The 14,556-nt window shown below is 43.5% G+C and overlaps 1 protein-coding gene across 6 annotated transcripts in view; it reads right to left on the reverse strand.

Annotated features, from left to right (window-relative positions):
- LOC146397020 (cytochrome P450 2C23-like) overlaps nucleotides 1–14,556 on the reverse strand; it is a 28,250-nt gene extending 13,694 nt beyond the window's left edge. For all 6 annotated transcript variants that reach the window (XR_014826752.1, XR_014826754.1, XR_014826755.1 and 3 more), the window contains exons 1-5: nucleotides 14,350–14,556; nucleotides 12,410–12,572; nucleotides 7,297–7,446; nucleotides 6,504–6,664; nucleotides 5,813–5,989 (exon numbers count right to left, since the gene is read on the reverse strand). Coding sequence is in view for 2 of the 6 variants with exons in the window: in XM_084995159.1 (XP_084851285.1) it covers nucleotides 5,813–5,989; nucleotides 6,504–6,664; nucleotides 7,297–7,446; nucleotides 12,410–12,572; nucleotides 14,350–14,529 (831 nt within the window). In the remaining 4 variants the exon portion in view is untranslated. The remainder of the gene's footprint in view (nucleotides 1–5,812; nucleotides 5,990–6,503; nucleotides 6,665–7,296; nucleotides 7,447–12,409; nucleotides 12,573–14,349) is intronic.

Consider the following 14,556-nt stretch of genomic DNA (forward strand, 5'->3'; position numbering starts at 1 on the left):
TACTTAGTTTCATCAACTGTGTAATTGTGATTAAAAAAATGGAAAATAGGAGTTCCCGTCATGGCGCAGTGGTTAACGAATCTGACTTGGAACCATGAGGTTGCGGGTTCGGTCCCTGGCCTTGCTCAGTGGGTTAAGGATCCAGCATTGCCATGAGCTGTGGTGGTGTTTGCAGACGCGGCTCGGATCCCGCGTTGTTGTGGCTCTGTTTAATTGGAGCTGTACCCTCTGTAGGCCGGAGGGTACAGCTCCAATTAAACCCCTAGCCTGGGAACCTCCATATGTCGCGGGAGCAGCCCTAGAAAAGGCAAAGAGACAAAGAAAAAAAACAAAACCAACAAAAAACAAAAACAAAAACAAAAAACCAGAAAAAGTTATTATAAAGATTAAAAGAGTTAATGAATGGAAAGTCTTGGAACAATTCTTCATATATACAAATACTCAGTGAATGGGTATCTTCTTTGATTATGTTTAATTTAACAAAGACAAATGATAAGCTCTATATGAGCAGAATGTAGAGAAATCACTGGTTTGGGACTAGTCTGTTGCCTTCACTTGAAAAGACTCAGGCACGCCCAGCTGCTGTACCCTCTCACATGTGCCACTCGCCATTATGAATGACATGTCTAATATGAAGACTGTTGTAGCTATAGGACATTTTGACTTACAGTGTTTTACTTGGGATCTACAAAGTCTTTAGAAAGTAAACTGATCGAGGTATTAACTTTCCGTGAGTGAACTTCCTATTTTACAATAACTATACTAAAAATAACAGGGAGTAAGTTTTCTTTTTTGATGTATCCCCAACTCTCGGCATAATAGCTGCCACTAAAAATTTGTTTCTTTTTTTTTTTTTCTTTTTTCTGTTTTTTCTTTTTAGGGCCATACTCTCAGGATATGGAGGTTCCCAGGCTAGGGGCTGAATGGGAGCTGCAGCTGCCGGGTACGCCACAGCCACAGCAATGCCAAATCCTAGCCATCTCCATGACCTGTGCTGCAGTGAAGCCAGGGACTGAACCCACATCCTCACAGATACTAGTCGGGTTCTTAACCTGCTGAACCACAACAGGAACTCAAAAGTATGTTTAACATATAAATAAGCTAAAAAATATCTCTATTTTTCACTACTATGAAATTATTTCCATTGATGTTTATTTTTTGGTGAACTTTTAATACCACTGGCTTTTAAAAGCATTAGAGTACTTGTTTTAAACATTAGGTTCATTTCAAAATTTTACATCAAGTTTTTTTCACTCAGTTTCCTTATACTATGCCTCTCCTGCTTATTTCAAAATGGGATGCTTTTTGCATATGGATGTCCAACTTTTTAGGCATGTTGCCACTTCCTACCTATAGTCCTTACTGCCTGGATCCAGAATCAAAAATACTGAGCATTTTCAATAACTCTCTCCCAACAGAAAGTCCAGTAGAGTTTTAAAAATCTTTGCTTGTGAAGAGAGAGAGAAATGGAAATATCAACTTTTTTTTTTTTTTTTTTTTTTTTTTTGCTTTTTCTAGGGCCACTCCTGTGGCATATGGAGGTTCCCAGGCTAGGGGTCTAATTGGAGCTGTAGCTACCGGCCTATGCCAGTGCCACAGCAACGAGGGATTCGAGCCAAAACTCCAACCTACACCACAGTTCCCGGCACCACCGGATCCTTAACCCACTGAGCAAGGCCAGGGATCCAATCCGAAACCTCTTAGTCCCTAGTCGGATTCCTTGACCACTGCGCCCCAACAGGAACGCCTCAACTTTTTTTTTTTTTTTTTTTTTTTTTTTGCCACACCTGTGGCACAAGGAAGTTCCCAGGCCAGGGATTGAATCCAAGCTGCGGCTGCAGCCAGATCCTTAATCCACTGCCTTAGAGCAGGAACTCCAACATTTCTTTTATTTTTGTTCTAACTCTGTAATTTAGTTAAATAGGATGAATTCCACCATTTTGTTTAATTCTTAGTATAACCCAAATCTACTATGTAGTAATGTTTAGAGATTGGATATTAAAACGTAATGGAACAAAACTTACAGGAAAGCAAAAATGCTTCAGAAGTTTCTACCCACCTCCTATTGATAGCTATAAAAAAAAAAAAAAAAAAAAAAAAAAAACCAGAATAGAGAGGAGGAAAGGAAGGAATGGTTGAAATCCAGACTTGGGCATATCAAACTTCTTTGGTCCCTTCCTCTAGCCTAGTTCAGAGAATCTCAAGGCTTTAGTATGTATGCTAACCACTGCCCATGGTCTCTTTCCACTATCTCCTGTATTGGTGAACGGCCCCAACTTCCATCCAGTTAGGCAACCCAGGAACCCAGGACCCCATCTTACCCCCAAGACTGTTAATGTTACCTTCTAGAAATATCGCAAATCTATCCACTTCTCTTCATTTCCACCACCAGCACCCTTGGCCATGTCCTTTGCCTTGGGCCACTGCAGTAGTTTCGTATGGAAGATGCTGCCGAGGCCCTGCCCGGATCCCTTTTCCTGGGTTTGATCACCTACCTCGCAGCTGCTCTGGTTCACCCCTTTCGCTTTGGTTCCCTTGGGCACCGGAGACATAATGACAAGAGATGCCTGGGAGTGAATCAGCCCCCAGACCACTCTCATGGCACAGCCTATGGCCAACGGCTGACGGGTGCAAAAGCCCAGATTCCTCGCCCCACTGAGGAAATGACAAACCCTGCAGTGCAATTTATACAGTAGAGCCCTCCCTGTAGGATCAGGAAGAGATTAGACTTCACGTGAAACCACCTCCCCACGTTTAATCTTCCTCCTTCCCTATTCTGTTTCTCCCCACTCACACATATACAAGTCTCTCCTGCGAGCACTCCCTCAGTAAATTACTCACACACAAATTCCAGTTTTAGGCTCTACTACCAGCAAAGTTACCCTAAGGCAACTCCTGGCTGTTTTCCCTGCATCCACTGTTGACCCCTCCAAACTCTTTTCCACATCACAAATATGATCATCCTTTAGGCAGTGCTCAGACCCTGCAAACAATGTTCACTGATATTAGGATTCAGGACTAAAGTAATGAATATGTCCTGCCAGGCCCTGCAGGAATGGTCTGCCTTGCCTGCCGACTTCCTGCTGCTCCAGCTTCTCTCACACCACCCTCCCCTGCTCTCACCCTTCCTGCCGCAAGGCTGACCATCTACCCTTCATACACCCCAAGTTTCCCTCTGCTTCAGAGCCTTTGCATAGCTTGTTCCTCTGCCTGGCATATTTTTCTCTGTCACCTTTACATGGATAGTCCCTACTCAGGCCTCAGCTCTCAGTTCAGTTGTTCGTCGGTGGAAGCAGGGGTGTATCCACTGGGCCTTGGTTTAGAAGTCCCTTCCTGACTCACATCAGACTACCGTTAGTGTTTCTGCCCATTCTCCCATGGCAGCTTATACTTTCCCTATTAGCACTTCATTGTTGCTGCTTGTTTTGATGATCTTTGCACTAGACTGTAAGCGCCATTAGGTCAAGGACTATATCTTTATTAATGTATTTATTCAGGAAATATTTGTGTGCATCGACAGTGTTCTAGGTACTGTGCTAGCTGCTAGTGAGACAAAGTGTGGGAAGTCATGGCCCCAGCCCTTTGGAGTACACAGTGTAGTGGAGAATAGAGACATAAATTAAGTAAATAGTTGCTAAACAATGACCAGCGCTATGAAAGAAAACTGCAGGGTATTATCTGATTCATCATTTTATTCCCTTTACCACGCACCATAACTGATACAGTGTTGGTGCTAAATAAAACCTTTCAGTAATTCAGATAAAAACCTAGCTATTTTTTTCTTTCTCAGACAAACACCAAGTCTTCTGAAAGCTAACAATGAACTTTTCCATCAGAACGAAGAGGACATTTTCAAGGGAATAAACTTCTGACAAGTCAAAGGGGCATCAACATGCCTTCCTTCGACATGTTTTCTAAGGAAACCAGACTTTCCAAATCAGCCCTGCTAGAGATTAAGACGACTAAACAAGTGATTATTGTTTGCTGTAAAATTGCACATTTATGATACAGTTGAATGGAGTTCTTCCATTTATATATATTTGGGGAACTTTGGCATAAGTGAAGTAACTTTACAAGGCTCCAAGAATAATTTTAATCTTTTTATTTTATTTTATTTTTAAATTTTTGTCCTTTTGACTTTTCTAGGGCCACTCCTGCATCAATCATATGGAGGTTCCCAGGCTGGGGGTCCAATCAGAGCTATAGCCGCTGGCCTACATCAGAGCCACAGCAACACAGGATCCGAGCCACGTCTGCGACCTACACCACAGCTCATGGCAACACTGGATCCTTAACCCACTAAGCGAGGGCAGGGATCGAACCCGCAACCTCATGGATCCTAGGCGGGTTCGTTAACCACTGAGCCACGACGGGAACTCCTCAAAGAATAATTTTTAGATTTTAAGTTATTACATGTGTACATACATTTAAATTTCCCTTTTTTTTTTTTTCTTCTTACCGGTACACTTGTGGTATATGGAAGTTTCTGGGCCAGGGGTTGACTTGGAGCTGCAGCTGCTGGTCTACACCACAGCTTACAGCAATGCCAGAGAGAGGCCAGGGATTGAACCTGCATCCTCAAGGACAAGTTCCCTTTTTTTTTTTTGTCTTTTGTCTTTTTAGGGTTTAGGGCCATATATGGAGGTTCCCAGGCTAGAGATCTAATCAGAACTATAGCTGCTGGTCTACACCACAGCCACAACAACGCGGAATCTGAGCTTCGACTTCGACCTACACCACAGCTGACAGCAATGGCGCATCCTTAACCTACTGAGCGAGGCCAGGGATCGAGCCTGCATCCTCATGGTTCCTAGTCGGATTCGTTAACCACTGAGCCACGACAGGAACTCCCTCATAGACAGATTCTTAAACAGCTCAGCCACAGTGGGAACTCCTAAATATCTTCTTACAATCTATTGTTTGTCACAGCCTTTTTTTTTTTTTTTTTTTTTTTTTTTGTCTTCTTAGGGCTGCACTAGCAGCAGCATATGGAGGTTCCCAGGCTAGGGGTCCAATTAGAGCTGTAGCCACCGGCCAGCACCACAGCCACAGCAATGCCAGATCCAAGCTGCGGCTGCTAACTACACCACAGCTCACAACAATGCCAGGTCCTTGACCCACTGAGCAAGGCCAGGGATTGAACCTGCGTCCTCATGAATACTAGTCGGGTTCGTTAACCACTGAGCCATGACAGGAACTCCTGTTTGTCACAGTCTTGACTGTTTTCTGCTGACATGCTCATGGACACTCAACGCTAGTATTTCATGTCAGTGACATTCGAAGGATGGGTGGCTTGTGGGTTACTTGCTATTCAATACATTTAATACCACTCATGGTTAATGTATAATGTATTTGCCTTAGAATCCTCTATCCACCACCAATCTCAAACAACAGAATTGTTTCTACGGGAAAATGCAATCTGGTTTTTATAGGCTACCTGGGAAGCATCGTTGCAAAAGTTGCTGTCTATGGATGTGTAAATAACGTGTAGGGAAGACGCATGTGTGTTTTATCCTCTCCAAGATAAACATATGTTCAGAAACACACACATTTCCATATATAATATGGCTCATTGTATATAAATATCAAGAACATTTCATTAAATATTAATGCCCAAGTGTAGGAATTAAATAGAAACACCAAAGAAAAAGAGGCCCTTGAACTACTTTAACCTTTCCATTATTTTTAATGGTGTACCCCGCTACCTTAAAGTTTCAAAACATCAAGAATGACCTGCATGTGTGATTACGTTTTCCTACACGTCCCTGGCATGATAAAATCTAGTGTTGGGGAAGAATGTCACATACAATACCTGCTCCATCTTGCTGAGGAAACAGTCAATGTAGTCTTGAGGGTTGTTAAGATTCGGGGACTTTTGATGCTCCTTTACTTTTTCCAGAATAAAAGACCTACAGTCTTTAAGCCTTTTTGAAAATGCTCTGTGCTCTCCAGGGAGATGCTTTATGATTTGCGGCCATAGATTGTAAATCTAAAATTGGGGGGGGGGAGTATACCAGAAATTCAGTTTGTGAAGAGGGACCAGGGTTTCTGAGTCAAGCACCTAACCCTCTGAGCAGGTCTGGCCAGGGAGAGTCCCTTCCTCCAGCTTCCAAGCACAAGAGAAGTGAGGGTGATCATCAGACACATGAGAGCAGCCTCTCCCCATCCCCCTGCTCAACCACCCTTGGCCAACCCTGGAGTCAGAGAAGGGGAGAATGTGCGTAGGGGCCTTACAAGAAATGTAGGCAAGTGGGAATGTCCTGCCTTCTTTGGTGGGAGTGAACTCATAGAAGCAAGCAGAGGGCAGCCTTGCACAGGTGCTGGGGTAAAGGACATTGCACGCACCCACTTGACATAAGACCCGAGTGGAGGGAAGGTGACAGTGCTTGCGTGGGCACTGGGCTCTGGGGTGAGGTGGTGAGCTCATAGCCCTTTACCCTGCCTGCTGGCTCCCAGTGGACCCGTGAGATCAATCCCAAGGGCAAATACAGACTTAGCCTTACCTGGATCCAGGGAGAGTTTAAATGACGAAAATTTGCATTTAACAGATTCATCAGAGAGAGAAATGTCTCATTGTCGTAGTGGAAACGGTCATTGAAGAGGATGGAGCAGATCACATTGCAGGGAGCACAGGAGAGGATGAAGGTAGGGTCAAAGGGCTGAGCTGATATGAGAAAAGAACAATTTTAACGTTGAGGGTTTTCATCCGCCTGCATTAGGGTTTCAGGAACAGGGCTTCCCTCCTGCCCAGATTGATACCTATATTTTATTTTCTCTAAACGCCTCCACATTAGGACGTAAGCATCTTCTACTAATACCGTATGCTCTATTGTATTACATACTATGCTACTACTACTAATTATTGCACTAGTCTATGAAGGCTGGAATAGTTATGAGAGCAACAAGTAATGTTACGGAGTATTTGCCACATGCTGGATACTGTGTAAATGTTTTGCCAACTGTATTATTTAACCCTTATTCTGAGGTTTGATTTTTAGCCCCATTTTTCAGATGAGGAAACTGCCTCTTAGAGAAGTTTAGCAACTTGTCCAAATTTACACATCTCGTAAAGGCTGAAGTTGAAAAATGAATCCCAGCAAAGGGGTTCAAGAGTCCTAGGCATCAGCTTTGGATGCTTTTCTTCCCGCCCCTTTCCCCTTAGCCAATGCCCTGATCCATGGAGCAGACTGTGGACCAATAAGTGGCTCCCAGAGGAGTTTCGGTGGGAAGCTGTGTGTGTTGAACCACACAGAACAACACGCCCCTTGTCGCCAAAGGATGGTCAGTGGAACGCACCCTCTGTTTTCCTGAGCTCCTCCACCAGAAACTGGGCTTCCTCCTGGACCCTCTCCTCGAGGCTCCTCTTCCCCATCCCAAAGTTCCTCAGGGTCATGAGGGAGAAGCGCCGTATTTGCTTCCACCTCTCTCCATTACTGAATATGAGTCCTAGGAAAAGAAGGAAAGAGCAGGAAAATGTTTTGGATCACGGAGTGAAAACGTTCCATGAAGTCAGACTTTTCCTTTTGCATCTACCCTGAAGACTGATGCCAGTGCTCCTTCTCCGGGATTCAACAACTGGCCTTTTAAGAGCACAACAGAGTCTGTGGTTTGGGTGGAGTATCTGTCACGAAGAAAACAAAACCCAAGCTCTGGTCGACAGGGGCAGAGGTGATGGACCCGGGAGGAGGGTCAACAGGTTAGCAGGTGGACAACAGTCCCAAGTGTAGAAAGGGCCCTCTGTCTGGTTTTGTCAAAAATAGTCAAGCAGGGAGTTCCTGTCATGGCTCAGTGGTTAACGAATCCGACTAGGAACCATCATGAGGTTGCGGGTTCGATCCCTGGCCTTGCTCAGTGGGTTAAGGATCCATCCCGGGGTGCCGTGAGCTGTGGTGTAGGTCGCAGACTCAGCTCCGATCCCACATTGCTGTGGCTCTGGCGCAGGCCGACGGCTACAGCTCCGATTCGACCCCTAGCCTGGGAACCTCCACATGCCGCGGGAGTGGCCCTATAAAAAAAGGCGAAAAAACAAAAAAAGTCAAGCTTGTGTTCTCACACACCCTTTCCTGAGCCTCTGTCTTTTCACTTAATATCCCTCTAACCTGTGGTTTAGTTCTGCATGTGATTTTCTCTATTAGAGGATAAGGAACTTCAAAGCAGATCAGCAGGGGATATAGGTTTCTTTTCTCCAAATGTACTACAGCTAGTGTGAGCTAATCTGAACAAGAGGAAACTCAGGAGCAAAGGAACTCGGTATGTTCCACGCCAGTGTCTTTTCATTTCTTCCTCTGTGCAAAACCAGTTACCTGCCCTGACTTTCCTGCTTCTCTTAACGCACTACTAATTTCCCTGTGCCCCCAAACTCACACCTCAGGGCATCATTACATCCCTCTTGCCCTTCACTCTACACATCTGCATTGGGAAAGCCCGATCAGTTCCACCTCCAAAACCTCTTTCTCATCTGCCCCCTCTTGTCAATTCATACCACATGACCACTGGGCAGGTGCTAACATTTTTACAGATGTAAAAAGTTGCAAAGTGGCCCTGTTCTGAAGGAGCTGGCAATGCCGTGAGCTGTGGTGTAGGTCAAAGACACGGCTCGGATCTGGCTTTGCCATGGCTCTGGCATAGGTGGGCGGATACAGCTCTGATTAGACCCCTAGCCTGGGAACCTCCATATGCCGAGGGTGTGGCCTTAAAAAGATGAAAAGAAGACAGAAAAAAAAAAAAAAAAGAAAGAAAGAAAAGAGAAGAAATTGGCTGTCTGCTGAGGCCCCAAGCATGGTGGGTCAGAGAAAAAGCCACTGCTACGATGCCTTGTTCAAATTTCTGATCACAGAATACATGAGTATTCAAAACATTTTTTTTAAGTTGTTGTTTTAAATCCCGAGTCTAGGGAGACTTGTTACACAAGAGATAACTGGAATACTTTTCCTATTTTTCTCACTTTGTTTAGAATTTATACCTATTACGTAAACATATATATATTTAAAATACACTTCTTTCTCTTTAGCACACCTGCATCCCTGCAGGCCTGGAGTGGTCAAAGGAGGCAATATCCCCTCCACACCCACTGAGCTGGGGTGAGTATGTGCATGGGTGAATAATTACACAGTTGGTTGTTTCTATTTATGTAAACCAGATTCTTCGATAGGTCTCTATAGCTGCTATGTCTAGAGATATAGTAGATTACCTTCCAAAAATGTGTCTGCACTCCTCCAAGTAAGGAATGAATGGCTGATTATCCCTAACTTCAAGAGCACTAAGTGATTTTAGTCTTTGCATTTTAGTGAGAGAACAATGGCATCTACAAAGGTATGTGGATCAAATGACTAAAATAGAGCTTAGGCTGTTGCAATTTGTCAATGAGGTAAACATTTAAAGATTAAGAAACTATGGAGTTCCCGTCGTGGTGCAGTGGTTAACGAATCCGACTAGGAACCATGAGGTTGCGGGTTCGATCCCTGGCCTTGCTCGGTGGGTTAAGGGTCCAGCACTGCCGTGAGCTGTGGTGTAGGTCGCAGACGTGGCTCAGACCCCGAGTTGCTGTCGCTCTGGTGTAGGCCGGTGGCTACAGGTCTGATTAGACCCCTAGCCTGGGAACTTCCACATGCCTCATGAGCAGCCCTAGAAAAGGCAAAAGGCAAAAGACAAAAAAAAAAAAAAAAGAAAAGAAAGAAAGAAAGAAGGCAAAATATTGAGTTGATAACTAACAGGAAATGTCTCAACAACTTGATTATTTAGACACAAAGTCTGCAGCACCATATTATACTGTTCAAGGATCCCTAGATCAGAAAGCTACCTATTATTTTGGTAGGTATTTCATGTACAAAGGTGATATGGGCTGAACTGTTTCGCCTCAAAATATGTTGATGCCCTTGCTCCAGTATCTGTGACTATGATCATATTTGGAAACAGGGTCTTTGCAGAAGGAATCAAGGTAAAATGAGATCATTAGGGTGGGCTCATCCACTATGACTATATCCTTCTAAAAGGGAGAAATTTCAACACAGACACACACACACACACACACACAGACACACACACACACACACACACACACACACACACAGAATGCCATGTGAACATGAATCAGAGATTAGGGTAATACATCTACAAGTCAAGGAACAACAAAGATTGTCAGCAAACCACCAGAAGCTAGGGGAGAAGCCTGAAGCAGATTCTCCCTCACAGCTCTTAGAAGAAACCAGCCTCACTGACATCTTGATCTCAGACTTCTAGACTCCAAAACTGGGAGGCAATAAAGTTCTGCTGTTCTAAGGCCGGTACCCAATTTTTGGTACTTTATTATGGCAGACCTTGGAAACAAATATGCAGAGGGAAAACTGAAATATCGGTGAATGGTTCCTCTCTTTGCTCTCTTCCAGGAAAGTTTTAGGAATGGAAGAGTTGAATTACATGTGCCCGTCACTGGCAAGTAAGGAGCAGTAACAAGAATTTCATGGGAAGTTTAGAAACCAGTTTTCTCAGAGTTGTGAAAATCGCAGCTTTCTGAGCAACAATTTTTCCTCTGTTTTTTTGTTTTTTTGCCATTTCTTGGGCCGCTTCCGCGGCATATGGAGCTTCTCTAATTGGAGCTGTAGCCACCGGCCTACGCCAGAGCCACAGCAATGCCGGATCCTTAACCCACTGAGCAAGGCCAGGGATCGAACCCGCAACCTCATGGTTCCTAGTCGGATTCGTTAACCACTGCGCCACGACAGGAACTCCAACAATTTTTCCCCTCTTGAGCTCAATTCAGCCCAGTAGCCTCCTGCTCCAGTTAAAAATTAATTTTAAAACTCATATGCAGCTAATGTAATCAACTTGTTTAGAAAAAAGGAAGAAGTAGAGGGAAGGTGTGGTTGATTCTTTAGATGCGTAAATGCATCACTCACCTGAAGTGATTTGTGTGAGAGAAATTAAAAGTTGCTTCTCTTTTATCATTTAGTATGCTGCATGGTATTTAATTACTTATTCATAAATATGCTTTGAAAAGAATTAAGTTTTTCTCTCTCTGGGACTTGCAACATTACAACTTTAATGGATTGGAGGAGACTTTCAGGCTATTCTGGTTGTTTTTTTTAATTGTGTAATATTTGATACACACAAAGGCATGTATGTAATACATGTTTAAATTTTGAGACAGAATAATAAAGTAATGATCTGTGAGCCTATTGTCCCCCTGAAGAGCCAGAGCTTGACTAAGTACAGTTGTAGCTCCCTGTGTGTTACCTCTCTACTTCTATCACCCTCTCCCTGCCCTATCCCACCCCATCACTGCCCCCAAACCAGGCTGACATCGAAAACACAGTAATCTCTACACCTAGGCATCTGTTTATTGTTGCTGCCACTATGCCACTGCAACCTTTGCACCCTGTGAAATGACACCCCTGGCATAGCTTCTCCAGCTCCCTAAACTCTATGAACTCTGGGTAATAACTTTAATTTTCAAAATGTTCCCAGATTTTTTTATCCCAATCATATCTACAATTTTACCTTAAAGGGAACTTGGAGTCTGTTTCCAATGTTTACCTCAATATGGGCTTTCAGAGCATTTGTTGCATAATAAAAGAATTCTGGTCTTTGTCCCTTGTTCCTGGGAAAGAGCTTCTAAACCCTCAGAATTTCCCAAATGTTAGAAGTGTCGTTGTTGTTCACGCCCAGCCCTGGGGATCCCACCTGAGTGTATGGGAACGAGGTAACTCACAGTGGGCCCCTAGACAATGTTAAGATGGGTCTGGCCATGCCAGAAAGATCCACTTTGTATTTAGGGCACTGGAGGTAAATTTGAGCCAAGGATAACTGCCTTACCTCCTGATGTTCAAGGAGTGGTGGAGCTAAGAGACTGAGTTCCATCACTTGGCCAATGACTCAATCAGTCATACCCAAGTAATGAAGTTCCGATTAAAAACTCTGGACACCAAAGCTCTGGTGCAATTCCTGGTTAGTAAACACATTGATGCATCAAATGGGTAATGCATTCTGATTCCTAGGAAGGGAATGGTGAAGCTCTGCTTTTAGGGCCTCCCAAACCTTGCCCTATCTGTCTCTCCATGTGTATCCTCCACATAATAAAACTGTAATTCCTAAGTAAGACACCTTCCTGAGTTCTGTGGGTCATTCTAGCAAATTACAGAACCTGAGGCAGTCATGGAAACCTTGAATTTTTAGCCAGTTAGTCAAAAGTGTGGGTAGCCTGGAGATCCCTGAACTTGTGGCAGGCATCTGAAGTGAGGGTAGTCTTTGGGGAATGATGTCCCTAACCTACAGAGTCTGGACTAACTCTGGGTCATATCAGAATTGCATGCAGTGTTGCAGCATCAAATTTGTTGCTTGGTGCAGAACAGACACACATTAGTCAATCAGACTTTTTTGCTTAAGAAAATTGACTTGTTATTTTCAAACATACCATATCCTCCCTGGGTATCATCGATAATTGGAATAATTCCTCTGCCAAGGAATTCATCCCCCTGATCAATCAGAGCTTCCTTCACTGCTTCATATCCATGTAAGACCACGGCAGGCTGGGATCCAAAGTACACAGTACAAACAGAGCCGTACTGTTTGGCCAACTGGAAAGAGATGCAAACGGCTGTGAGTGTTATTGTGAAGTCTCATCGTTGGAGTCTTCAGTGGAAATTAAGTAGTGATTCATATGCAGCTTAGACTTTGCTCCATTAATTTCCCTTTAGGAATTTAACCTGGGGTACAGCCATGTATTCATTCATGTGTGAAACTACTGAGCAAATATTTACAAAGCACCTACACTGTGTCAGACACTGTGCCATGCGTCCTCGGGGAACTTGGAGTCTAGTGGAAGTAACAGGCAGTAAGTGGCCAGACTTCATTTGCAATACTAACTGAGCATAATTCTATGAAAGTGATAAAGAATGTGTACTGTGTTGGATGATACTGGGAAAACTTGATAAAATAGAGAGATGAGGATTCTATGAATAGGTAACACTTAAAGTAAAAATAAAGATGAGAAGGAAGCAGCCAGGAAAAGGGCTAGGAGGAGAGTGTAATAAATAGGCACTAAAAAGGATAAAACCTATATCTTTATGATATCGTTGTGCCCAGGGGGAAAATAGAGCGATAAAACAGCTGGCAGCTAAGGGTTGGTTTCCAAACTCTACATCCATGCAATTGAATTCAAGGCAGCCATTTGAAATTATTTATAGGAGGATGTATAACGGTATGGAAACATGTTCACATTCTAAATTAAACTGCTGAAAAATAAATCACATTAACAACCTTTTGCACATTACAATCCATTTTTTTTTTTTTTTTTTGGTTTGGTTGTTTGACGATTGACTTCTAAGAGGCCACTTACTGAGCTTACCACCTTTTTTTTATTCGGCCTTTTTTTTACCTTAAATGGTAGAGAATTTTACCACTTTTCACCACTTTTCTCTGTCCCAGGAAAATAACACTTCCTTTGTTTCTGTGAATGAGCATATCTTTATACAGAATGCCAGGCCCTTCTCTTCCAACCGCACCCTCAGCTGATGGCTTTGCTATCTATTTCTCAGAAATATTAAAAATAACCAGAAGAGGATTTCCATGGGCTTCTACCATAGCATCTGTTTACCCGCATCTGTGCTCCAACTTGTGCACTGGATTTTATTCCCTTCCAGCTACTACAACAGGACTTTCCTCTTTACAGCAAATGAACAACATCACCCTTTTTCCCCCTTCCCTTCTTTAAGGAGAAATAATATTCCCGTGCGTGCGTGCGTGTGTGTGTGTGTGTGTGTGTGTGTGACCCATAAGACGACAACAATTAGGTTGTTCTGGAGAATATATGTTTGCACAACGAACTCATGGAGATAAATCATCCCTTTCCCCAAAGAATATTTCCAAAGGAGTGAATGCAGTCAGGGCAGCAGATCTGGGTTGTGTCAGAGCAAGATGTGGGGTCCACTCTTTAGAAGGGGGGATCACAAAGTATCCCATAGATGAGTGTGAAACAGTAATAGTAATAATATAAAAGAACATTTATTCCACCCTTTACATTTGCTTGGCTTGCCTTTTGGTAAATATTATCATGCATAGGGGATTGAACGCTTTTCAGTTAAGATAAGTTCTGATCCTAGAATTTTCCAGTGCAGTGCAGTAGAATTCAACACATAGCTCAGGTGAGGTCAACACACCTCACTATCTGCTCTAAAGTGATCCAATCCAGAAAAGAAAAAAAAAAAAAATCTCTGTCTTAAAGAAATAGGTGCCTCAAAGTGCTTCAGTGGTGAGTAAACTAAGAAAGCTTGAAGATGACATGCAGACAACCTGAAGAGCCTGAAAATGACCCTCTTACCTGGAGAGGACCAGCCCCAAGTGAAACCCACTTACCTTGGAAAGAGACGCAGGGATGTCCTTGAGGTTAAGTTGCATCAGATTCCCAATGATGGGAAGGGGAGTTGGGCCCGGGGGGAGCCTTCTCCTCTTGTGATTTTTCTTCCACACAGAAAGGAAAACCAGGCAAGTAACACAAACCATAAGAGCAAGGGTAGTGATTCCCAGCAGCTCCATCTCAGCTACTCAATGTTAGTAACTGTC

This window comes from Sus scrofa, chromosome 14 (genome assembly GCF_054392235.1).
Source record: "Sus scrofa isolate SSC_HxYL_T2T_F1_AM1 chromosome 14, Sscrofa_HxYL_maternal_Yorkshire_Landrace_v2.0, whole genome shotgun sequence".
Classification (NCBI taxonomy): Eukaryota; Metazoa; Chordata; class Mammalia; order Artiodactyla; family Suidae; genus Sus; species Sus scrofa.